Raw genomic sequence first — 25763 nt, 5'->3', positions numbered from 1 at the left:
CTGGAAAGGTATGGTCCTTTCCTTTCCTTATCCTCCTTTAGGAAATTTTAAAGAGGAAAGAAATACAAGAGAAAAAGCAAAGTCTTCATATTAGACACAACTAAATATGGCTATCTTGGTTCTTCTCACCTGAACTGAAAATTGAACCCATAACTTATTCAAGTCCATTACCATTTTACCTTCCACCTTCTGCTCTGGGAGGGCATTCCAGGCATCTACCACCTTTTCCGAGAAAAAAAATGTCCTCATGTTCCTATGGAGCTTTATACCATGACTCTCTCGTTCTACAACTTCCTGTCCATTGAAAAAGGTTTATTTCTTTCAAATATTTAAATGTCTCTATCATACTCCCTCTCTCTCTTCTCCTCTAGGGTATACATATTTTGGTCTTTAAGTGTCATCTCATATTGTTTTCGGAGCAGACCCTACAACTTAGACATTCTTTTGGAAATTGGAGGAAGGCCGAGTCTTTTAATGTAATGTTGTGATCCAGTCCTAGTTTTGTTATCCTCTCCCTGCCACCGCAAGTGACTGAATTCTGGAACTTGAAGTCTTGAAAATTTCAGGGAGGATAACTTTCAAACTGCACATGGTGGCATATATTTGTGTATGTGGCCATGCATAGTTTTACCATAGTATTTTATAACATGTGCGTATCACATATATGTGTTTACTACACTTGCAAACAAATGCAATGCATTGAAACCACGTACTTTATCCACCTATTTTAAAAATATATGTGCATATATTTTATGTGCAAAAATAAAATAGGATGTACTCACGTTACGCTGGGATTTACACATGAAAATCCCTGTATTTTAAAACACATTCATGAGTGAAATCACCATTTTAACCAATTTAGTCCATCAGTTTGCCAAGTCTTTCTCCAAGTCTTTGAGATCCTTCTGGTTCTTCAGACTGAACTCCCCCCAGTTCACCGAGATCTCCCACCCAGTCAATACTACATAATAAACCCATTTAATATCACTTATGCCAGATGATTAGTAGGTGTAAAAATATGCGAATAAGTTGGCAAATGTACACATATGTCTTTTAAAATAGCAACTTATGTAACTGTTGGCCCAGCCCAGGAACACCTCTAGACTGCCCCTTTTTTATGTGCATATATACGCGCACGAAAGTGAAAATACGCACGTATTTTGGATTTTTTATAACATACGGAATATGCAAGTAGAGGCTACTTACCCGTGTATATGCTAATTATTATGCATGTAATGTTTTGAAAATTCCCCTTTTAGAGAGTAATTCATTCGGGTTTCAGTTAACTAAGACTGAATTACTCTAGAAAGACTGGCCTGAGTCAAGCCATGACTCTACCCTTGTGAAGAGGGACCGCTGGAAGAAATAGAATGGAATCTGATAGAGTGAACCCTGAACCCTCTCCTACAGCAAACATATCCTAAAATCTTCATTCCTTCCAGTGTATTCAGTGTGGTATTTTTTAGAGCACTCAGGTTCTCTTATAATAAACCCTCTTTCTACCAAAATGTGATTCTTGGCTATTGCCTTATAAAGCAGAAGCACTGTATATATACGTTTTCTGCTTATTTGATGCACTGTGATTTTTCTGTTGCCACATTTTATACACACGGAGGAAAGCTGCTTCTCTCACATTCTTTCCTGGTTGTAGGACATCCATGCTAAAAGTGATTTTTGCTATGCTGAGGGCTTAGAACTAGTATTTGGAAGTTATTACTGAGGTTACAGAAGCCCATTCATGTCCTCTCTTCCCTCTGTTTGCTGTATTTTCCAGAGAAAGTTTATTCCTGTGACCAGGAAAGGCAAAGTGCCCTTGAAGAGGCGCGACAGAACCCTCGCGAGGGCATTGTTATTCCAGAGTGTACCCCTGGGGGACTTTACAAACCTGTACAGTGTCACCAGTCCACAGGATACTGCTGGTGTGTCCTGGTGGACACAGGCCGACCTCTGCCTGGTACCTCCACACGGTAAGAGCTGCTTTTTGTCAGTCTGGTCTTGAAGCCTTACAGCTGTCCCAGGTAAATTGAGCTGGGTTCAGAGCCAATTTCAGAATATCACCTCAATCCTCTGAAGAAGTTTTATTTATTTATTTAAAATGATATCCCACTTATCAAAGCTATTCGGCTTTCTGAGCGAATTCTGTAACTGTATTGTCTCTTGCACATGCAAAGCTACTCTAGCTTCTATAATGAAGCTTCTGGGGTTTTGGGATTCTCTGCTTAGTTTTTAAGGCTCTACACAATGGTTGCCCAGTATACTTAGGAGACCTTGTAGTTTCTTACTTTCTCAGTTGGCCCTTACAGTCATCACAGCAGGACTTATTAGAGGGTCCTAGTCCTGTGAAACTGGGACTTGAATGCAAGTGACAAGTAGCTTTTAGCTACCAAGGCCCATTTTCGTAGAACTCTCTGAGACCAATATTCAAAAACCAGGAAAGCAAATAACCTATCCAATTAGAGTTAGCTGAATAATTTTACCAGCTAACTCTAAATATTGGATAAGTTATTTGGCTAACAGATTCCTGCTTAGGAATGTCCCCCCAACATGCCCCTTTCTTATTTAGCTAAATCTTAGCCGGATAAGCAAAGAAAATATTCAAAACTAACCATTTAGACAGGTAACTTTGAGTTATTCTTCTAAATGCCTGTGAATATGGAACTGTCTGATTATACAGGTTTGTAGGAAATTAAATTTTTTAAAATTTCGTAAGACAGTTTAAAGCATGGCTCCTTAATCAAGCTTTTTTATGCAATGTTATTAATTATTGACTTGAGGACAGTTAAGAACATAACATAACATTTATCTTATCACTCTTTATTTTTATTTATCTTTATTGAATTTGTATTTTAAGCAAGGTTGAAGTTTGGCTTTCTCTTTTACATAAGAGTAAGTGTTATGTGTGGTTTTTACAATATATTATATTGTAAGCTGCTTTGATTCTCTTAGAAAGGTGGTACAACTAAATTAATAAACTAAGGGGTAGATTTTATAAAGTTGCGCACGGGCATCCATGTGCGCGTAGGCTTTTAAAATCTACCCCTAAACGTTGCCGGTCTTGATAGCAGAGATGTTGCTGGATGGCGAGCTGGTATATTCTCCTTCCCACTACTATACCCTAAGGGAGTAATTATCAAAAGGATTAACGCACTTAATTATTGGGTTTTACGTGCATAATTGTACTTTTGAAAATTGTTACACTATATGCTATATGTGAGTAAGGGCCGGACCTTCAAAAGGTTACGCGCGCCGGGCCTAAAGGGGCTTTACTAAAGGGGAGGGGCGGGGCATGGCGGTCTGGGGGCAGGGGCAGGGCCATTGCCTTAGAGTAGGGCTGAGGGGGAAAGGTTAGGGGAAGGGGTGGGAAGGTCAGGCTAGGAGGGAGGGAGCAGGGGAAGGCAGCACGGCTCAGAGTGGGCTCGGCGTGCAAGGTGCACAATTGTGCACCCCTTTGTGTGCGCCGACCCCGGATTTTATAACATGTACGCCGCACACGCTCCTTTTAAAATCTTCCCCTAAGGGGCAGATTTTCAAAGGGGTACACGCGTAAGATACGCGCGTAACCCTCGAAAAGCTGCCCCTTCCACCCCCTGCATGCGCCGAGCCTATGTTGCATAGGCTTGGCAGCGCACGCAAGCCCCGGGACGCACGTAAGTCCCGGGGCTTGTCGGGGGGGGGGGGGTGTTGTGGTCGGCGCATCATCAGGGGGCATTCCGGGGGGGCGTGGCTGCGGCCTCCAGACCAGCCCCCCGGACCGGAACATGGCGCACCGGCAGCTGGCTCGCGCAGGCGTAACTTTTGAAATAAAGGTGTGGGGGGAGGGGGGGAATTAGTTAGGGCCGGGGGGCGGGTTAGTTAGGGGAAGGAAAGGGAAGGTGGGGGGCGCCGGAAAGAAAGTTCCCTCCAAGGCGGCTCCAATTTTGGAGCGGCCTAGGAGGGAACGGAGGCAGGCTGCTTGGCGCGCGCAGGCTGCCGATTTTGCGCAGCCTTGCCCGTGCCGACCCCGGATTTTAAAAGATGCGCGCATATCTATTAAAATCCGGCATACTCTTGTTTGCGCCGGGTGTGTGTACTTTTTTAAAATCTGCCCCTAAGTGTGTTTTAAGTGCATGAATCGGCTTTTGAAAATTGCTACAGTATACCCTACTTTTATGCGTGCAAATCCCTTTGAACAGTTTACTCCCTTTGCCTTCCAGTTTTCCTTCACAAGTTATTATTGTCTCATTAGAAAGTGCCCCATTCCCCATGCACTAGTCAGGCTGCTGATATTCCTGTCCACACCATAGTGTGAGTTCACTGAGTAGCGCAGACATTTGGGAATGTGAGTTACACACAGGTTTGGTCAAAAGCTAACTTTATAAATAAATCAACATGCTAAGTGATTTATTATGGTGAGCCCAGGTGGGAATGTAGTTTTCAAGTCAGAGAATGACTAATTTCTTTCCGTCTGCTTCTCGGTAATTTGAAAAAGGCCAGCTCTGAAGAAATGTTGGCAGATGATTCAGCAGAGATACGACTGAATCACACTTACTTTGGCACATAAATTATGCCCAGCATTCATATCTGACACTTGCCTTCAGAGTTAGACTACCTTCTCAAATTGGCTTGAGGAAACTTAATCCTGCAAGATACTTCCCACACCCTCTTCTCTGCCCCTTCCCTATTTTATCCAAAGTCCATCCTTCCCTCCATGCTTGATCCCTGGTCCAGGTTGCTCCTTCTGCCATGCCTTTCTCTTATGCATTTACTGTCAGTAAAAGAAAAGTGCACTTAAAAGCTTCCGGTAGCTACACATACTGCAGGAGCAGTATCATATCTATGGGTACTGAAACCATGTGGCTCCCAGAAGCAGCTAAGCATGCCTTCCCCTTGACAGCAGTAAGTGGTGAGGGGAAAAGCATGGCAGAAGGAGGGGACTTCTGCTAAGGATCAAGCGGGGAGGGGAAGAGGAAGAGAGAGGAGTAACAGTGAGGGCGTGGGGAAGGGGGGTAGTCAGGCAAGAAGAAAAAAGAGAACAAACTTGAGATGCAGCATAGGGAGAAGGAGGGGGACCAGATCTGTGGGCAGGATTGAACTATAGCACAACCCACTGGGAAATGTCCTAAGTGCAGTAGTTCAACCCTGCTTGTCATGAAAGGTTAACTTAGATGTAATGAAGGTGTGTAAACATATAATACTTATACAACTAATGTCAACTTCCTGACAGTGGGCCAGATTCCAGCTTTCTACATGGCTGCCTCATTCCCTGGGAAAGATTGAGCCAGTCAGATTTGTCATTTCAGGATTTTCTGCTGGATAAAGTCACAATGTGAAGCCAATATACAGCAGCACAAAATATTTGAATCAGGCGCAGGAAATGTAGCAAATTAAAAAATACCTTAGGACCTATGTACTGAGGGGGCCAATTTTCAAAGGGTTTAGGCTCCTAACTTTTGAGGTTAGGCTTCTAAGTTGGCCTTTTTAAAAACGTACTAGGGCTGAGTCCCTAAATTTAGGATCCTGTTTTCACTAGGCCCCCTAAATTTAGGAATCTAAAAAGTGGGTGGCAACAGGGGCATAGATAGGATGAGAAAACAGTTAGTGGTTTACCACTAATTTTCTGAACTAGGCATCTAATTTAGGGACCTAACTCTAGGCAAATGAATAATAGCCCTAAATTTAGTTTTAGGATCCTAATTATAAGTTTGGCTGAAAATAGGCACCAAACATAGGGATCCAACTTAGGGCCTAATTTTAGGAGCTCACCTTTTTTTGAATGTCGGCTTCTAAGTGTTTTTCCTAGAGAAACAAAACAGGGAAAAGCCTTTAGGCCCTTTCTGCAGTTTTACATCGGTGCCTGCTGTCTTATTGGAAACTTTTTTTTCTTTCTTTTGCCCTTTGTTCCAGCTATGAGACCCCCATATGTGAAAGCGATGCCAGATCGAGAAGCACAGAAGTAGATGATCCCTTCAAGGACCGTGAACTGCCAGGTCAGAACCTGCCCTAGTCTGCTTGCTTACTTTCATTGGCAATCTTTCACCCCTTTTAAGGAACAGCAGGTGGAAGGAGAAGGGTAGTACCACTGCAGAAAAATCCACAAACTTGCAGTAAGGACCGTTTCCCTCTCCTTCCCTAAGAGTATTCTAACTGAAAATCGTTAGTGATGTTACTGCTGGCTAATGGCTGACTCTGGCACAGGTCATCCTACTATAGAGATGTCTTCAGTACGCATGTTCCTGCTCTACTCCATTCACATGTCTCCTGTAAAAGAAGCCCTTTCAATATTTTCGCCTCTGGTTGCTGTAGTTATTTTTTCACCACCTCATTGCGTCTTGTACTTTCATTCTTACAATCTTTAGAAAATTAAAATGCCACGTTTTAACAAAAGTAAACCCATCTTTGAATGCTCTATATTCAGAAAAGGGGTACATCAAGGGGAAAACAGTGTGTCATTGCAAACAAGAAATGAAAAGAAACTAAAGTGACATATGACATAATTGGCTGACTTTTTAAAATTATTTGTTATTTTGTAACACTTCATGCAATATTCAAAAAAATTGAGGATAGTATATATATCGCTATATTATGTTAAATTAAGTACTAAAATACAGCGTTAATTTCAGGGATTTTTTTGTATTTCTGTATGGTTCATTGTGATAGCTCTACCTACAGTTCCACAAGGAACAGTCCTATAATTCCAGACACTAGACACCACTGTCAGACACACGTTACTATGGTGCCAAGGTAGCTGACATTACCATGTCCACAAGGGCAAGGGTATGTACAGTAGCTCCTTTGTCAAGTTTATAGGCTGAGGGTTCTCCCAGACACACAAAATAGGAAAAGATCCAGCCTTTCTGCTTACATACACATACTGTATATGTCAAATGTGATATGGAGGCAGTAACCAGAAACCCCTGAGAGAGGACATTAAGCAAATGGATTTTAATCCCCTATTAATGGAATAAAGGTATTTCTTTCAAATTAATGGTGTATTCATTCAAAGCACAGCCCACTTGAGAGATCTTTGGGCACTGTTAGACAGAATTTGCCTATGGCTTGTTTTTAAGTGCACTCTCTCCTAAATACTTTCTTCTCAATATGAAAACAAAGTTAAATTGTAATTTTGTAGCTCATTTTCTTGTTGAGCAAGAAGCAAGAATTTTTAGTAGTTTTTTTTTTTTTTTTTTTTTAAAGAAAGGCATAGGATTTCACAAATACTCCTGGTGGGCTACCTTTATTCATTCATCTCCATCTCTCTGCCTCCCCCTCCTCCCCCTTTCTAGCTGCAGAATAAGATTTAGGTGCCATTCAGAAAGTTATTATTGATCACTCTGATGCCCTTCAGAGCTATTTTTATACTCAGGGTAGACAGTTTAGTAACAGGCCGATACAGAACGGTGTGCTCGGCGCACCTTTTAGCCCCCGTTTGGTTGCGCGTTTTTGACACACTATTATTGCCCCTTATACTGTGGCTTGGGGGCAGCGGGGGAGATTGCCCGAGCCAGCACTCTCCCCCATTCTTTCCCCTTCCACCACAGGACCCCAGCCAACTTCTAACCCCAAGTAGCTGTTTAGCCCTCACTTGGTACTTCCTGTACCTTCTGCTCCACAGCAGGACCATCATCCCTCCTCCTCCAGTTCAGAAATGCCGCTTCCAGACCACAACCGACCACTCTACGCATGGCAGTTGATGCTTCCCTGTTCCTCAATGCTTTCAGAGACGCCGCTCATGTCCCCTCTCCTTCAGCACTGGCAGAATGTTGTTGATATCATCACCGGAGGTCCTCTTTCTGCCGGCATGTGCGGAACTCTCTAAAGGGTGGGGCTTGGGATAATCATCCTGGTTCACCCCACCCCTAAGGGTGGCCCTGAACACATGACCAGAAATGTCCCCTGCAGCTCACAACTGAAAGAAAATGCGATTGTATTTATAGAAGTCTCATTTTCTCAGTGCAGCTCTCTGGAGGTAATGGCTTTCACTGCCACTACTTCATTCAGTCTTTTAAATCTACTGAATCCAGAGTGTGGATTAAGCATTTGAAGACTGCTGTGAGGGTATTTGGCTGGGGAGAGTGTGGGTAATGCCTTAACATTTCCCTGGAATCTTTTTGGCCTATTTAACATTCTTGTGCCAAGTCACAGTGTAAAAGTGAGTAATATATTTACTCTAAATGTTGACCTGTTTTCCTAAAGAAAGTCTTTTGGAAGCCCAGCAGTCACTCAGAGAAAGTGGCTGGGTGAATTTTTTCCCTACTGTCTTTATATGAAAGCATAATAAGGTCCAAATTCAAAGGGGTTTGTCGGGATAACTTTTCAGTTTCCCAGACAAAAACCTGTAGTTGTACATTTCCCCCTTCTCACCAGCTACATGTTATCTAGATAACTTTTTTCCCCCCACATGAAAAGGAGGATAGGGGGCATTGTGGGCATGGGTAAGTCTGGCTGAAGTTTCCCTAGTAAAGTCCCACTCCCAGAGCTTGGACTTCCCTGTCATCTGTAAGCCATTTTAGTAGCTAAAATAAAAGCATCTAGGGGTCTTGTTTTGCTTTACAGTACAGTTTGAAGTTAAGTCTTCATTAAATTAAAAAAAAAAATCACAACAGCACTTGGAAGGCTACTGTATCCTGTTTTGGTGCAGGCTTGGGCACATGCAGGGCCAATGCAATTAAACTCGCCCATCCTCTCTCTCTCTTCAGTGGTGAGGGGAAAAGATTTACTTATCATTGAGGGTTTACCTCCTCTGACTGAATCGCTTCAGGCTTGAATACTTCCAGAATATTTGCACATGTGTGAATGCATCGCAGAGTGACTGAGCTTTCCTTGGCACCTCTGTGCTCCTGCTGTACTTTACTTGACGTTTTACTGGCATCCGCCCCTAAAGTAGCAACTAACATGCCTTAAAAGTGTTTCAGCTGCTCCAGCTCCCCTTAATGCAGATGTTCAGTGCTATCAAATAGTATTATACTCTTTTGAAAGAGAAAAAAAACCCACAGTAAGTCTAGCCATGGGTACAAACTGATCCTAAGCTAGGAATAAATGTAAAATCGGGTCTGGATTGTAATCAAGGTCTGGAAATGCCTGTCACTGGAGGAATAATATTGTCAGTGCTGCCTGTTTGTAACCTTAGTGTTCATAGGGAATATATGAGCAGGAAGAGATGGAGCAGTTCAATCTATTAACACCCAGCACGTGCCTAGTGCATTACAAAGAAGATTCTTCACAACAGAAAAATTCAATCTATGATACAGAAGGGACTTATCAACTATAGTGAAGTCCCTGCTGCAATTCAAATAGTCTGATTCAGTTTTAGAAATGAAAGTGCAAATAATGCAAAAGAAAATGACTTAAACTTTCTCTATTATTGGAGGACTGTATTTCACATTGTACAATATTGATCATAAAAGCAAGTTTACTTACCGTAAACGGTGTTTTTCATAGATAGCAGGGAATTTAGCCATGCATAATGGGTGGCGTCGTCCTCGACATCACGGAGGCGGAGCTTTCTCTCTAAGCTCGAAGAGCTTTGAAGTGCGCATGAGCGCGACTTCCCGCGCTCCTTGAGCCCTCCTCAGTTGGTTTTCCAAGCTAATGCTGTTGTAGGAATGGTAAGAGGTATAGCTGTCCAGGGAGGTGGGAGGGAATGCATGGCTAAATTCCCTGCTATCTACGGAAAACACCTTGTACGGTAAGCAAACTTGCTTTTTTCCAGCGATAAGCAGGGCATTTAGCCATGCATAATGGGAGTCCCAAGCGTATAGGTTGTGAAAAAATAAACATCAGAAAGAATAGTAACAGTAAAGAACCACTGTTTATTGAATAACATTAACATGTAAGAATAACATTTTTCTTTGTTGTTATTTTTTTTTTTTGCAATCGGAATAAAACGTGGACAGCTATAATGGGTTAGAAAAAGTTCGTAGAATTGCTGAACCTAGTGAGGAATCCTCCACTGACTGTTGATCGAGACAGTAGTGAGAAGTAAAGGTGTGAATAGAAGACCAGGTCACTGCTTTGCAGATGTCTTGAATTGGTACTCCTTGTATATGAGCAATGGAAGCTGCCGTGGCCCATATTTGATGGGCCTTTACTGGACCGACTAGAGGCGTGTTCCTTGCAGAGTAACAGTATTGGATACAAGCTGTTAGCCAGTTAGAAAGTGTTCGTTTCGAAACTGGTTGACCTGGATTGTTGGGATTGAAAGAAACAAATAACTGAGATGAGTGTCTGATGTTCTCAGTGGTGTTCTTGTAGTGAGTCAAGGCTCGTTTACAGTCTAGGGTATGAAGTAGTTTTTGGCGATCATCAGTGTGTGGTTTCGGATAGAAGACCGGTAGGGATATCGTTTCATTCAAGTGAAAAGCAGACACCACCTTCGGTAGAAAGGAAGGATGAGTTCTTAAGACCACTTTATCGTGATGAAATTGAAGATATGGGAAATTGATTACAAGTGCTTGAAGTTCACTTATTCTCCTCGCAGACGTTATGGCTACGAGGAAAAGTACCTTCCAGGTTAGAAATTTGAGGGAAGAAGTCGACATGGGTTCGAAGGGTGGATGCATTAATGCATCAAGGACTAAGTTAACATCCCATGGGACTATTGGCTTCTTAAGAGGTGGGTGTAAACATAGTAATCCCTTCATAAATTTTGAAATCAGAGGATGAGAAGAGATGGAGTGATCCTGTTCTGAGAAGTGATAAGCGGCAATAGCACTGAGGTAAGCTCTAATAGATGTGACTGACAGACCAGAAAGGGATAAAGAATGCAAGTAAGTTAATAATGATTCTGGGGGACAAGAAAAAGGGTCAAGTTTTTGGTGACCAATTTTTCCATTTGAAGGCATAGTTACGTCTAGTAGAAGGTTTCTGTGCCGCAATGAGAACATCTGTAATGTCGGATGAAAGATCTAAAGAATTTAGTATGTGCCGTTCAACCTCCACGCTGTTAAGTGGAGGGAGGATTGCATCGGGTGGATCAAGGTTCCCTCGTCTTGCGAAAGGAGTGTGGTTTTCTCTGGCAGGAGAATTGGAGGGTGAACTGAGAGACGGAGAAGATAAGCATACCATGGTTGTCTCGGCCATGCAGGTGCTATGAGGATCAAATCCGCTGTATCCGCTGTACATTTCTGAATCGTTCAGGAGATTAGCGGAATTGGAGGAAAAGCATAAAGAAGACCTTTGTTCCAAGGAATCAGGAATGCATCTTGGGACATCCTGTATTTGCTGGGAAGTAGAGAGCAAAAGTTCCTTACTTTCCGATTGTGTTCTGTTGCAAAGAGGTCTATGTCTGGAGTTCCCCAGAACGCAAAGATCTTGTTTGCTTCGGATTGATTGAGTGACCACTCGTGAGGATGAAAAACTCTGCTGAATTTGTCTGCTTTGGTATTTGCTAGGCCTGGCAGGTAGGATGCTTGAAGGAAGATATTGTTGCATTCTGCCCAGTCCCATATTTGAACTGCTTCCTTGCAAAGAATCCAGGAACTGGATCCTCCTTGTTTGTCTATATAAAACATCGCTACTTGATTGTTGGTGTGAATCATCAGAGATTTCCCCCGAATCCATGTGTGGAACGCCCGTAGGGAGTTCTTTATTGCTCTGAGCTCTAATAGATTTATTTGAAGATTTTGTTTGTCCCTGGACCAGAGGCCTTGAGTTTGTAGGTGGAGGAGATGCGCTCCCCATCCCTTTGTTGAAGCATCCATCGTGAGAACTAGTTGATGAGGAGGTTGTTGAAAAGGGCTTTCTTCCTTCATGATGGATGGTTGAAGCCACCATCGGATATCCGTCTTCATGGAGCTGGTAACTTGCACCTTCTGAGACAATGGTTGTATGAGTTGGTTCCATTGAGATTTCAAGCCCCATTGAAGTCGCCGGATATGGAGTCGCGTGTTCTGGACGACATGTATCGATGCCGCCATATGACCCAATAGTACCATAACATGCCGAGCTGGGCAGTCTTATGACGTAGAAGAGCTTGGGCTGGCGAACGTAAGGTGTGGATTCTTTCTGGAGGTAGAAAGGCCCTGGAAAGGGGGGTGCGGATAATTGCCCCTATGAATTGAATGTTTTGGGTGGGGTGAAGCTGAGACTTTTCGTAGTTTACGATCCACCCCAGGTTTTGAAGGCAGTGTAGTGTGATTTCTATGTGAGTCCGTAGTAACTGGGGGTCATGGGATATGATCAACCAGTCGTCTAGGTAAGGAAAAATGTTTATGCCTTGTTTGCGTAAGTGTGCCACATCAACAGCAAGGCATTTTGTGAAGACTGTTGGAGCTGAGGAAAGACCAAAGGGAAGCACCTTGTATTGGTAGTATTGCTCCGCAACCTGAAAACAGAGGTATCGCCAACAAAAGTTGTGAATCGGAATGTGCGTATAAGCATCCTTGAGATCGAGCGAGCACATCCAATCGTTTGGTTGAAGAAAGGGGAGAACTGTTTTGAGAGAGGTCATTTTGAATTTTTCTTTGGCAAGATATTTGTTGAGCTCTCGAAGATCTAAAATAGGGCGTAGACCTCCTGATTTCTTGGGAATGAGGAAATATTGGGAGTAAAACCCCTGCCCCACTTGATTGGAAGGTACCAGCCGGATAGCCTTCTGTTGGAGGAGGAGTGAAATTTCCTGTCGGAGAGATGGAACCTGAAGCAAAGGAGTCTTGGGACGAATGGTGTGAGGGAGTAGTGGAATTGAATTGAAATGTAGACGATATCCTTGTGCTATAATGTTCAAGACCCACTGGTCCGTGGTTATCTGGGACCATTGGGAATGGAACTGAGATAGTCTTCCTCCCAGAGAGATTGTTGCTGTGGCAGGTGAGCTTAAAAAGATTGTTTAGGTTGTTGTTGATTAGACTGAGGCTTTTGTGGCCTCTGGGCTCTTTGACGTGGTCTTTGTCCCTGGATCTGAGACTGAGACTGCTGTTGTTGGAAAGGCTGTGGTCTGTAGGATGATTGATAGGGTTGATAGTACCTGAATGGTCTGCGGTAATAGTAACCCCTCTTGTATTGGGGAATAAAGCGCCTGGATGAAGATGGAGTTTCTAAAGGAGCTGTTAAGGACTGCACTGCTATATTTTGTTCCTTAATTAAGGAAACAGTCTCCTGAAGCTTTTGACCAAATAGGTTGTCTGGTCTACAAGGTAGATTAGCCAGACGGTCATGGACATCATCTCGAATACTACTTGCTCGCAGCCAGGCAATGCATCTAGCCGATACTGCAGTATCAAAGTATCAAAGGCTTCATATGAAGTACGCAATAGATGTCTTAGACCTTCTTGTAGATCCAAGAAAGGTTGAGGCAAGGAAGAGTCTCCTTGTGAGGCGTGGAGTAAAGGTTGCAGTTTTTGTGTACAGTTGAATAGATATTGGATGATGTAAAATTGGTGATGATTAATTTGGGAATTTAGCATTGAGTTGAGATAAATTTTCTTTGCAAAATCATCCAATAGTTTATTATCCTTCCCCGGTGGGGTATTAGAATAAAGCCTGTTCTTCTTGGCTTTCTTCAGCGCTGATTCAACCACTATGGAATTGTGAGGGAGTTGAACACTAGAGTAATAAGATGTTTTTTGCATCCTATATTTCAAGTCCAACTTCTTAGACACTGAAGGGAGAAGGAGTGGTGTAACCCACGCTTTATCCATCAGGCCCTCCAAGATCTGATGGGGGTGGGGTAGAGCAGTAGGTTCCGATGGGACATCAAATATCTGCAGAATCTCTATGACTTCTCATCTTGGGTCTTGGAGTTTACGTGTCTCTATTTTAAGAGCCAGACCCATCTTTTCCAAGAATTTAGTGTAGGTCAGATCCTCAGGGGGTGACGTTGGCTGAGGTAGGTCTTGAGGAGGGTCTGAAGGGATACCAGTTGAGCTGCCAGGAGACGTTGGAGGTGAGCAAACTGGAGAAATAGTGTGAGTGGAAGACACCGGAGAATTCGTGTGCGTCTGAGACGGTAGGTTCTGTGGTGAAGTAGGAGTGGCGATGCAGGAACATGAGGGTGTTGTGAAAGAATAGCAGGATCCAGAGGTAACCCCTGGAAGAAACTGTGAATTAGAGAGGTTATGTGAGACATCATTTCTTCAGCCGTTTGCCGGGAATGCTGGGCAGATTGTTTTGATGATTTCTTTAGACAGAAATAACAGCCATTTTAAAATTTCTCGCAGTTTTTCACTAAAGTCCACCAAACCACACCAAAGTTTTTACATCAATTTTTACTTCCATCAGACCCAATTCTACCCTGCTAATGCCTCAGACCCCATGTTGGATATCATTTTATGTAGCCCCTACTTCATGGTTTTGACTGATATGTGCAGGGGACACAGTCCTGTGGCTAAATATGTGTACACAGTCACGTCTGTTCAACCCTGAAACGTGGATTCTTTAAATGTTGGGAGGGGGGGGGGGGGGCTTTATATCTAGGGCCCAAGGCTGCATGGGGAAAATCTCTCTTTCTGTCACTCTGGGTATTCTATAGTCTTCTTAGGTCTGTGTTGTTTATGAGCCATTAACTATGCTGCACATTTGGGTGGAGTGTTTCAAAAACAAACTTTACTGTGGAAAATCTTCAGTGGTTATCATTTAGCACTTTTAAATTAGAACAAAGGGGAAAGCCGACAGTCGCTCAGCAGCGCATGGTTCGGAGAGAGGTATCTTCAAAGGATACTAATGATGCATTAGAATTAGGGCATCCCGACAGTGAGATTCCAATAATAAGAAAAGTAGTCCAAGTGCCTGTAACTAAAAACTCACCTGAGCTAAAAAATTCTAACTTACCCCTATCAATTAAAAAGCAGAATGAAAATTCAAACGAAAAACAAACTTTGAAATGTTTGTATGCTAATGCCAGACGTCTAAGAAGTAAGATGGGAGAATTAGAATGTATAGCAGTGAATGAGGACATAGACTTAATTGGCATCTCAGATACATGGTGGAAGGAAGACAACCAATGGGACAGTGCTATACCGGGATACAAATTATATCGCAATGACAGAGAGGAGCACCCGGGAGGCGGTGTGGTACTTTACGTCCGGGATGGCATAGAGTCCAACAGTATAAAAATCCTGCATGAGACTAAATGCAAAATTGAATCTTTATGGGTAGAAATCCCTTGTGTGTCCACCTGGTCAAGATGGTGAGACGGACAGTGAAATGCTAAGAGAAATTAGGGAAGCTAACCAAATTAGTAGTGTGATGATAATGGGAAACTTCAATTACCCCAATATTGACTGGGTAAATGTATCATCGGGACACGCTAGAGAGATAACGTTCCTGGATGGAATAAATGATAACTTTATGGAGCAATTGGTTCAGGAACCGACGAGAGAGGGAGCAATTTTAGATCTAATTCTCAGTGGAGCACAGGATTTGGTGAGAGAGGTATCGGTGGTGGGGCCGCTTGGCAATAGTGGTCAAATATGATCAAATTTGAATTAATGACTGGAAGAGGAACAGTATGCAAATCCACGGCTCTCGTGCTAAACTTTCAAAAGGGAAACTTTGATAAAATGAGAAAAATTGTTAGAAAAAAACTGAAAGGAGTAGCTACAAAAGTAAAAAGTGTGCAAGTGTGTCATTGTTAAAAAATACCATTCTAGAAGCACAGTCCAGATGTATTCCACACATTAAGAAAGGTGGAAAGAAGGCAAAACGATTACCGGCAAGGTTAAAAGGGGAGGTGAAAGAAGCTATTTTAGCCAAAAGATCTTCATTCAAAAATTGGAAGAAGGATCCTACAGAAGAAAAAACAATAATGCATAAACGTTGGCAAGTTAAATGTAAGACATTGAAAAGACAGGCTAAAAGAGAATTTGAAAAGAATTTGGCCATAGAGGCAAAAACTCACAGTAAAAACTTTTTAAAATATATCTGAAGCAGAAAGCCTGTGAGGGAGTCAGTTGGACCATTAGATGATTGAGGGGTTAAAGGGGCACTTAGAGAAGATAAGGCCATCGTGGAAAGATTAAATGATTTCTTTTCTTCGGTGTTTACCGAAGAGGATGTTGGGGAGGTACCCGTACTGGAGAAGGTTTTCATGGGTAATGATTCAGATGGACTGCATCAAATCATGGTGAACCTAGAAGATGTGGTAGACTTGATTGACAAACTGAAGAGTAGTAAATCACCTGGACCGGATGCTATACACCCCAGAGTTCTGAAGGAACTAAAAAATGAAATTTCAGACCTATTAGTAAAAATTTGTGACCTTTCATTAAAATCATCCATTGTACCTGAAGACTGGAGGATAGCAAATGTAACCCCAATATTTAAAAAGGGCTCCAGGGGTGATCCGGGAAACTACAGACCGGTTAGCCTGACTTCAGTGCCAGGAAAAATAGTGGAAAGTGTTCTAAACATCAAAATCACAGAACATATAGAAAGGCATAGTTTAATGGAACAAAGTCAGCATGGCTTTACCCAAGGCAAGTCTTGCCTCACAAATCTGCTTCACTTTTTTGAAGGAGTTAATCGACATGTGGATAAAGGTGAACCGGTAGATGTAGTATACTTGGATTTTCAGAAGGCGTTTGACAAAGTTCCTCATGAGAGGCTTCTAGGAAAAGTAAAAAGTCATGGGATAGGTGGCGATGTCCTTTCGTGGATTGCAAACTGGCTAAAAGACAGGAAACAGAGAGTAGGATTAAATGGACAATTTGCTCAGTGGAAGGGAGTGGGCAGTGGAGTGCCTCAGGGATCTGTATTGGGAACCTTTTCAATATATTTATAAATGATCTGGAAAGACATACGACGAGTGAGATAATCAAACTTGCAGATGATACAAAATTGTTCAGAGTAGTTGAATCACAAGCAGATTGTGATGAATTGCAGGAAGACCTTGTGAGACTGGAAAATTGGGCATCAAAATGGCAGATGAAATTTAATGTGGATAAGTGCAAGGTGATGCATATAGGGAAAAATAACCCATGCTATAGTTACACAGTGATAGGTTCCATATTAGGTGGTACAACCCAAGAAAGAGATCTAGGTGTCTTAGTGGATAACACATTGAAATCGTCAGTTCAGTGTGCAGCGGCAGTCAAAAAAGCAAACAGAATGTTGGGAATTATTAGAAAGGGAATGGTGAATAAAACAGAAAATGTCATAATGCCTCTGTATCGCTACATGGTGAGACTGCACCTTGAATACTGTGTACAATTCTGGTCGCCGCATCTCAAAAAAGATATAATTGCGATGGAGAAGGTACAGAGAAGGGCTACCAAAATGATAAGGGGAATGGAACAGCTCCCCTTTGAGGAAAGACTAAAGAGGTTGGGACTTTTCAGCTTGGAGAAGAGACGGCTGATAGAGGTGTTTAAAATCATGAGAGGTCTAGAACGGGTAGATGTGAATCGGTTATTTACTCTTTCGGATAATAGAAAGACTAGGGGGCACTTCATGAAGTTAGCATGTGGCACATTTAAAACTAATCGGAGAAAGTTATTTTTTACTCAACGCACAATTAAACTCTGGAATTTATTACCAGAGAATGTGGTTAGTGCAGTTAGTATAGCTGATTTAAAAAAGGATTGGATAAGTTCTTGGTGGAGAAGTCCATTACCTGCTATTAATTAAGTTGACTTAGAAAATAGCCACTGCTATTACTAGCGGTAACATGGAATAGACTTAGGGGCAGATTTTCAAAGGGGTACGCCATGTAACCCCCAAAAAGCTGCCCCTTCTACTCTCTGGGCGCGCTGAACCTATGTTGCATTGGCTCGGCGGCGCGCGCAAGCCCCGGGACGCGCGTATGTCTCGGGGCTTTCCTGGGGGGGGGGGGGGGGGGGGGCGGGTCATGGCTGGTGCATCATTGGGGGGCATTCTGGGGGGCATGGCCGAGGCCTCCAGACCAGCCCCCGGCCCGGAACATGGCGTGCCGGCAGCTGGCCCGCGCATGTTAGGCAGGCATAACTTTTGAAATAAATGTAGGGGGGAATTAGTTAGGGCCGGGGGGCGGGTTAGTTAGGGGAAGGAAAGGGAAGGTGAGGGCGCCAGAAAGAAAGTTCCCTCTGAGGCCGCTCTGATTTCGGAGCTGCCTCGGAGGGAACTTCAAGCCTGGGCCTTGCAAGGGGCCTAGGGTGAGGTCATGGCAATGTACTGCAGTCTAGGCTTATTCAAGGCAGAAGCAGAGGCCTTTACCTAGGCCTCGTCATTGAATTCTCCCCCCCCCCAGGCTGGGTAAGTGGGGCCGGGGAGGTTCCTGGTCCTAGCATTATTTTTTTGTTGGGAGGGATGGGTAGTGGGGACAGGAGGCCCCGTTTTTTGGGGGGTGGTTATGTTTATTGTGGGTTTTTTAAAATTAAATAAACAAAATAAACATTAAATGAAACAAAATTTTTACTTCTTCCCACACCTAAAAATTACTCCCAGAAAACAGACAACCCCTTCCAGACTCATTGGGTACTGAATAAAGAAGTATATCTCCCTTTCTCCACAAAACTGAACTCTCCTCCTCCTTTAAAACCCAACTAAATGGCACAATTTGCCAATCTCGCTCTCCGGCAGAATCCATCTATATCAAATGGTAATTTTGCCAAAATGGCTGTATACGCTCCAAATGTTGCCTCTCTGCATCTCTATGACAGATGCTAGCATTCTCTCCAAAACCCTCCGAATCTTCATTTGGGGGGGCCGGGAAGCTCGGATCCCTCTTCGGAGGCTGCAACAACCGTTAGCCGCAGGTGGGTTGGGGTGTCCGGATTTAATTTCTTACAACATAGCCTGTAATCTACGTTTGGTCAGAGACTGGATGTTTCATACCTCTGTTTATGTCCCATCCCCGATTTTCCTAGCGTGGTATGGGGTTGGGTCTTTGAACGGCCTTCTCCATATGCCGGTGGCTCGCATCCCACTCCCTATTAAGGACCACCTGTTAGTAAAAACTTGTCGAGCCACATGGTCCCGCGTGTGCCGCTTATTTCAACAACCTCTAGGAGTCACTCCTCTCTCCCAATTAGTAGATAACCCATGGTTCTCACCTGGAGAGGGTATATCCCCTTTTTCGAGATGGAGTAGAGGGGGGCTCCAGTATATCTACCAACTCATACACCCACTTCAAGGGGCACTCTATTCATTTTCTGACCTTCAGCTTCACTATGCCATTCCTCGAGCTGATTTTTATGCTTATTTACAGGTTAGGCACTTCCTACATAGTCACAAGACCCATTGGGGGGACACGCACAGAACCCAGTCACTGCTCGATTTATTTGCCGGTCCCATTAAAAAACAGCCTTCGATATCTACCTATTACAAGGCGATAAGATCCAAAGGTAATCAGCCCCATTTACTGCAAGCTTTGTTTGATAAATGGAGTTTATGGCCGGGATTCACCCTTACCTATCCAGTTTTTTTAAAGGGCTTCTCGGAGATCCCATTGATCACTGTTAATGAATCCTTACGTGAAACCCAATTTAAATTTTTATGGCAGGGGTACATAACTCCAGATCGGGCGTTCCGATTTGGCCTTTCTGACTCACCACTTTGTAGAAAATGTAGACAATTCCCAGGATCCTACTATCATGTTTTTTGGGACTGCCCTGGTATACAGATTTTTTGGGGTGAGGTATTACAGTTTTGTACACAACTGTGGAAATGTTCTTTACCCCTGGATCCGGGCATATGGTTGTTTGGGAATGCCGCTCAGATAACGGGGTCAAAGTCAAAGTCGGGTATGCCGCGCTTCCTTTTGAAAGCAGCGTTGATTGGCAAGAAAGTCATTCTCACCAAATGGCTTGATGCGGATATACCAACTAAGGATCAATGGTTTACCCAGATGCTGACTCTATGTACCCATGAAATGTATTGTTTTAAACATCAATCTATAAGTGGGGGCAAGTTGAATGAGGTGATCTGGGCCCCATTCCTGGAATATTTGAAACCCTCATTGTCCCCAGTGTCTCCAGATAAGGGTTAACCAAGTATGGATGGCGGGCCGGCACCGCATTGGTATTTACCCCTCAAGGCCCTCCGTGCTGAGCAAAGTATGTGGAGTTCTCTGGTGGTTCCTATATAATGTCCCAACTTTCGTTTGTGGCTCAATCTATACTCTTACCGCTATGTCTACCAAACCGACCATACCAGTGAACAGCCCTAGCTTATGCGCTTTGGCGATGTTCTAAGTTTTGCTGGGTATTGCCGACCATGCAATCTAGAGGGAGGGTGGGGGGAAGGGGGGTGGGCAGGTACCAAGGGGAGGGGGTAATAAATTTTCAGGGCATTTAACGCATTGTATGCTGCATCTGCTCTAAGTTATGGTTGTATTCTGAAGAAGTTTTCTAGATGTGGATGACTTACCTTCATGGATGTTGTGTTTTTTGTTGATTGTTCCTGTTCAAAAACTCAATAAATATATTACAAAAAAAAAAAAAAAAACCCAACTAAAAATGCAAACTATAAATCCTCTTAAGATTATGCAGGTGGGAGATACCACTCCTAGCATTCTTGGAGGAGGTCCTGGTTTAGAATGGTATACTGCCTCATTCCCTACCGAAAACCTAAGCTACGGATATCTAGTGGAGACCTAGGGGTCTTCATGTTAAAAATCTATTTGCAAAAAAGCAGATGCAAAAGTCCATAGTCCAGTTTCAAAGAGAAAGTACATGTGTACTTTCTCTCTGAAGCTTGGTGCAAAGTCTGCAGGTAAAATGTACCGACATGCTTTTCCCCAAAGCAGTCTGATTATTTCTCCCTTAAGGCACATTTCCAAGGCTATGGCTATTAAACATCTTCAGCACTGTCTATGTATGCATTGACCAGCCATCCAAAAGCAGACCCACCAACATAAGGTTCTGAAATTTGATTTTGGTACTTTAGATTTGTAGAAGACCTGCCTGGGGATGTCAGGAATGGGTTAACTCAGTTTCTGTTCTGAAGACACTGTGAGTATCAGAATGTAGCCAGGGTGGAGAAATACAGAACTGGGAATGAATCCTAGTATTCATTTTCCAGATATTGCTTTCCCCCTAAAGCATATAGCATTACTTAGTAGCCATACACATATATCAGAGATATTTAACAGTTCCAAAGCAAAGGATTCTTTGGAGAATTAAGTTTGGATTTTAAGTGACTATGTTATAAAGGAATACTATCAATCTTGCATGAGTCCAAGCCACACTCATCATTTTATTTTAGGGAAAAGAAATAGAAATAAATGGAAATGAAGACGCACTTAAAACAGATAGGAATAGTAGAAAAAGAGAACTGTTCTTTTTATTTCTGTAATAAAATAAATCCTAAATTAATTTGAATTGTTTTTCACATGTTGGAGCTGTCTCAAGTTCAGTGAACTAGAGCTGTTGAACCATGCTTTCAGAGTTGCTCCATTTCTAATGCATTGCTTTTGCTTGAAAATCAGGCTCAGGATGGTCCATACTGTAAGGTCCTATTACTGGTGGCGGAGATGAGCAAAATTTTCCAAGCTCCATTATGGGTCTCTAGCATTCCACTTATTTGCTGCAGCATTACCTTCAGAAACATTGTGAGAAAAATGAAGTAGAAAAGAAGCAATGATATACAACGTTTGCATGTCCTTATTGGCACTTATTTGTCTACTTTTATTTCTGCTGCTTTTCCCATTTTGAGAGTGCTTTTGAAACCTGTGAAACTGATCTAATTTGCCATTCAGTATCACTATCTTTTTATTAAATGTTCTGTTTTATCTAAATTATTTTAGTTATTATGAATTGATTTCTAAATTACAGAACAGGTAGGATCTAAGAAATATCTGCTTCTGGACTACTCAGAGTGCATCAGAGGGTGATTAAAGGAGGGTTACTACGCTAGCTTCTCTAAATTTATTTGTCTGATACACTTTGTGTTATATTATCAAAAGGTTTTACATATTTTTGCCTAATTAAAAAAAGAACTGAAGACGCTATTTAAACAAGAAGTTCCACCTAGAACTAATGGAGCCTACTTTCATGAACATGCACGCGCATCCATGGCCTGCATATACGCATGGATCCCTCACCTCTCCCCGCAAAGAAAAATATACTAAATCCCTATCAGAATCCTCATGTACCCCTTGACATGTCCAGAAAATTTGGTGTGCATAGGAAACCAAACACAAAAATTATTAGGAATACAGACCCATGCAGACATAGTGATTTCTTGAGATCCATAACACTTCCATATTTTCTTCATGTGGAGAGAAGTATGGAGAAGAACATAAATGATCTCTGGTATCAACTATCGGGAGGCAGGTTCCTATGATACTCTTTGTTTTATGAAGCAGGGCAGCTCCAATTCAGATTAACTAACAGTAGGTGATTCAAATTGTGGTGAAAGTGTTGTGATAAATGCCTTTGGGAAAATTGAGCTATGCAATTATTTCTAGAATAGTTCATGTACACATAGATTTCTTTCTCAATTGTCTGGGAGCAGCTCTCCCATAGTTATATATAACACTCATTGTGTGACTGTGACTGATAGCTCATGTTTTCTCCTTTCCACATCAACCCAACTGAAAGATGTATTTATTTATTTGATTTACAGTATATTCTGCTTTTCAGGCACTTCAAAGTGGATTACATTGAGGTGCTGTTGGTATCTTCCTATCCCTACAGGCTTATGTAACCCCACCTTTGAGAATGAGCCACAAAAGTATTAAAGTTTCTTTGGGGCTGGAACCACTCAGCGGCTAGCCATCTCACTGTCTCTCTTACCTTCAGGGCTGGATTCTTTGTAGATGGGGGGGGAAAGATTTACTTTCAGGGTCCAATGTGACAGAGGTGACTTTATTTGTGTTCCCCGGGGGATGGACACTTTTCCCAACACTGTAGATGCTGTAGGTGCCAGAAAGAATACACAGGAGACCTTGGAATTAGTGCCCAAAATCAAAACCTTTACTGATGGGTAATCGGATGAAATAATGGCACAATTCAACTTAATTCCTTTGAAATTCACTGATGGTTGTTACAATTCTTTTTCTCTCTCTATCTGGCAAGTGTCTCTTTAGCAGGGTCCAGAGGCAAGGGAAACATCATCCAGGAATTGAATTAGTGAGGCTCCCAAGGGTTTCCTTGTTGGAACAGAAAAACTCCCTCCAGCTGGCCAAAAGTCTATAGCACAGTCTCTGCACAGACTCCCAAATATTTCTCTCCCAGGGCAAAGACTCCAAATAAGGAGTCCTCAGATGCACCTCAAATTTGGTGGTATTCACAGTTCTTCTCAGTCCTTCTCAATCTTACTCACTTTGTATCCTTCTTAAATCCCAAGTTGAAAAGGGATCCCTTGAAACACACAGTTCTCTGTGCCTCTGATAGGGCAGGAAGAAGGAGTAGAAAAAACTCTTCCTCCCAGATCTTCTAACCAAAGTGTCTCTGTCCCCAAAAATGGATCTTAACATCAGAAAACGCTGCAGCAGGTCACCACCATTCCTCTGCTTTCTTGGAAGGTCAAAGAGGGTAGGTCTTCCCTATCCTGGGCCCCCCAGAGAGAGGGCTCCCTGTGCCTTCACCCCAAGCAACACCCAGGAGTCTCACAGTCTTCTTACAAAGTAAAACTTTCAAAACCCCAACAAATACCTAAGAACAACCCAGCCAGCCAGTTAGTGGATTGAAAGGAATGTTCCTTCGACCTTGCCCAAATGATATCCAAGTCCAAGGGTAGGCCCAAAAATCAATGAAAGAAAAATCTCCAAAGCTTCCTCCCAAATCAACAACTTAACTACACGGCCCCTAGAGCTCTAGGAAAGAGCTGCTTTTGTTAACTCACCAGGGGGAGGGACATTCCAGCACCCTCAAAAGGAGGGGCTGCCTATGAATGGTTCCTCCCCTAATCCCTCACCGAAACTGCTTTCTGAATACAGGAATAACCAGTATTTAATGGTAACGTGACTATAGTGTCCATTACACTTAAAATCTAATAGGGAGATTTATTATACTGCTATATTTTACTGTGGGAGAGGCAAAATATCACATGGAGGGGATATTCCCATGATATTGTTCCCCTCCCTGGTAAGATGTTGCTGCTTTTTCCCCATGATGTTTTTTATCGTGGGAAAATTATGAGATAAAAATATATTGTGGGGAAATGTGGGAAAATGCACGATGGTGGCCCCCATCGCCTAGGGTTGCTGTCGTGTTAATGGGCCACATGCACAAAAATAATCCCCTTAACAGTGCTGCACTGGAATAGGGTCTGTTGCAGAGAGGAGCTGCTCTGCATTGGCCCTACTAGACACCAGGGATGTCTTAAGGAATCAGGGGGTTTGGGATGTGGGATAAAGTGATGGGGGGGGGGGGCCACTAGACACCTTTAAATATCAATGCAGAAGCATCCAGATGTGTGTTAGCATCCTGATGCTCCAGCAGGAAAAAATCTACAACTCCTGAGTTGTAGATAAAATAATGCAGCTTACCAGATTCTTGGCAAGCCACGTTAATTACCTAGCATAGGATTACTTATGCATTAGATGCTTTGCATGCATTTGCAAAATTCATGCATGCAAAGCATTGTAAATAGGGGCATGTTTGGAGCCAAAATAACACTTGATATATGCTGTTTCTCATGTTAATGACATATTACAGCTTAGTAAATCTCACTATAAGTTTGTACCTGAGACTAAAGTGACTTTACCAAGGCCATAAGGAGCGGCAGTGGGATTGGAATGCTGACTTCCCTGGTTTGCAACCTGTGCTCTAACCACTAGGCTGTTGCTTCAGAAGTGCATGGATAAAATTTCTAGCATGAGCATTTTGTGACAGGATGACGCCCTCATCACCTGTCCCTGAGCTTGTGCTGTTCATTCCATGCATCCTCTGAAACAGAGAGAGAGAGGCACCTATTTGTGCTGCAGTGGCTCTGTCTGAGAACATCCCATCTGAGGCAGCAGAAGCTGGTAGAATTGACTGATTAGTGCCATTGGCCTGAAAGAGTCTCCATCTCTGATCTAATCTTAAATACGTTTTCTTTTCTTTTAAATCCTTCTTACAGGTTGTCCTGATGGGAAGAAAGTAGAGTTTATCACCAGTTTACTGGATGCTCTCACTACAGATATGGTACAGGCTATCAACTCTGCTACACCTGTGGCAGGTGGTAGGTAAGAGAATAGTTGTTTGTCCATCAGTCAGAGCTGTAAAGGTTCTGAAGACCTTCAGTGTAATAGAACTGTTGTTTCCAGTCTGAAATCCAAGTGATGCATTCTGACTGAAATGCCATATTCTATTCCATCCCTGCTTCTTTAGCAATATTTCTTCTCCAGAAAGTCAAGAGATTTATGCCAGTTAAATAAATACCATCTGTGCCATGCAGGGATGTGTTTTATGAAGCTGCTAATATTTCGTAGACAGGACAGGTGCCAGAGTCAACAAAACAAGCTGCTTCTGAGCTCTCACAATGCTCATTAAATGCATCTTTACAAAGTAAGATTGATTCTTCAAAGTGTGGGTAGATGGAAAAATGCCTTTCCATGTTGTGGACTGCTACTCCTAGTCATCTTTTCTCAAATCCCCTAAGTAATTTTGTTTCTAAATTGGTTTTATTGAAATGTTTGTGTTTCTTCCAGATTTGTACAAAATGTGTTTTATGCAGTCATGTAAAAGTATGTTACAGCTGACTGATGTTTAGATTTTGATAAAAATGGAAGAAGCCTGAAATTTCAGTAAAACCTATTTAAAAAATAAATTGCTTTGGGGATTACCTGAAATACTTGCAGAGGGCATCCTGGAGTGAGGATACTGTGATATGATGTACAAGGCCAGAAATGCTACTAGCAAAACAGCAGTACTCTATCATAAGAACTGTAGTACCAAAGACAGTATTCAATTATCCTGAGCACTAAGAGGAGAGGATCACCT

General features: G+C 42.6%; 1 protein-coding gene across 6 annotated transcripts in view; it reads left to right on the top strand.

The window, feature by feature from the left end:
* The window catches only part of SMOC1 (SPARC related modular calcium binding 1), a 522950-nt gene that overhangs the window by 462053 nt on the left and 35134 nt on the right, over positions 1-25763 (top strand). For all 6 annotated transcript variants that reach the window (XM_029598790.1, XM_029598788.1, XM_029598789.1 and 3 more), the window contains 3 exons: positions 1775-1967; positions 5884-5966; positions 24901-25006. In XM_029598790.1, coding sequence (XP_029454650.1) covers positions 1775-1967; positions 5884-5966; positions 24901-25006 — 382 coding nt within the window. The remainder of the gene's footprint in view (positions 1-1774; positions 1968-5883; positions 5967-24900; positions 25007-25763) is intronic.

This window comes from Rhinatrema bivittatum, chromosome 4 (assembly GCF_901001135.1).
Source record: "Rhinatrema bivittatum chromosome 4, aRhiBiv1.1, whole genome shotgun sequence".
Taxonomy (NCBI): Eukaryota; Metazoa; Chordata; class Amphibia; order Gymnophiona; family Rhinatrematidae; genus Rhinatrema; species Rhinatrema bivittatum.
The sequence above is the reverse complement of the archived record's forward strand: the minus strand, read 5'-3'. Positions and strand labels throughout refer to the sequence as shown.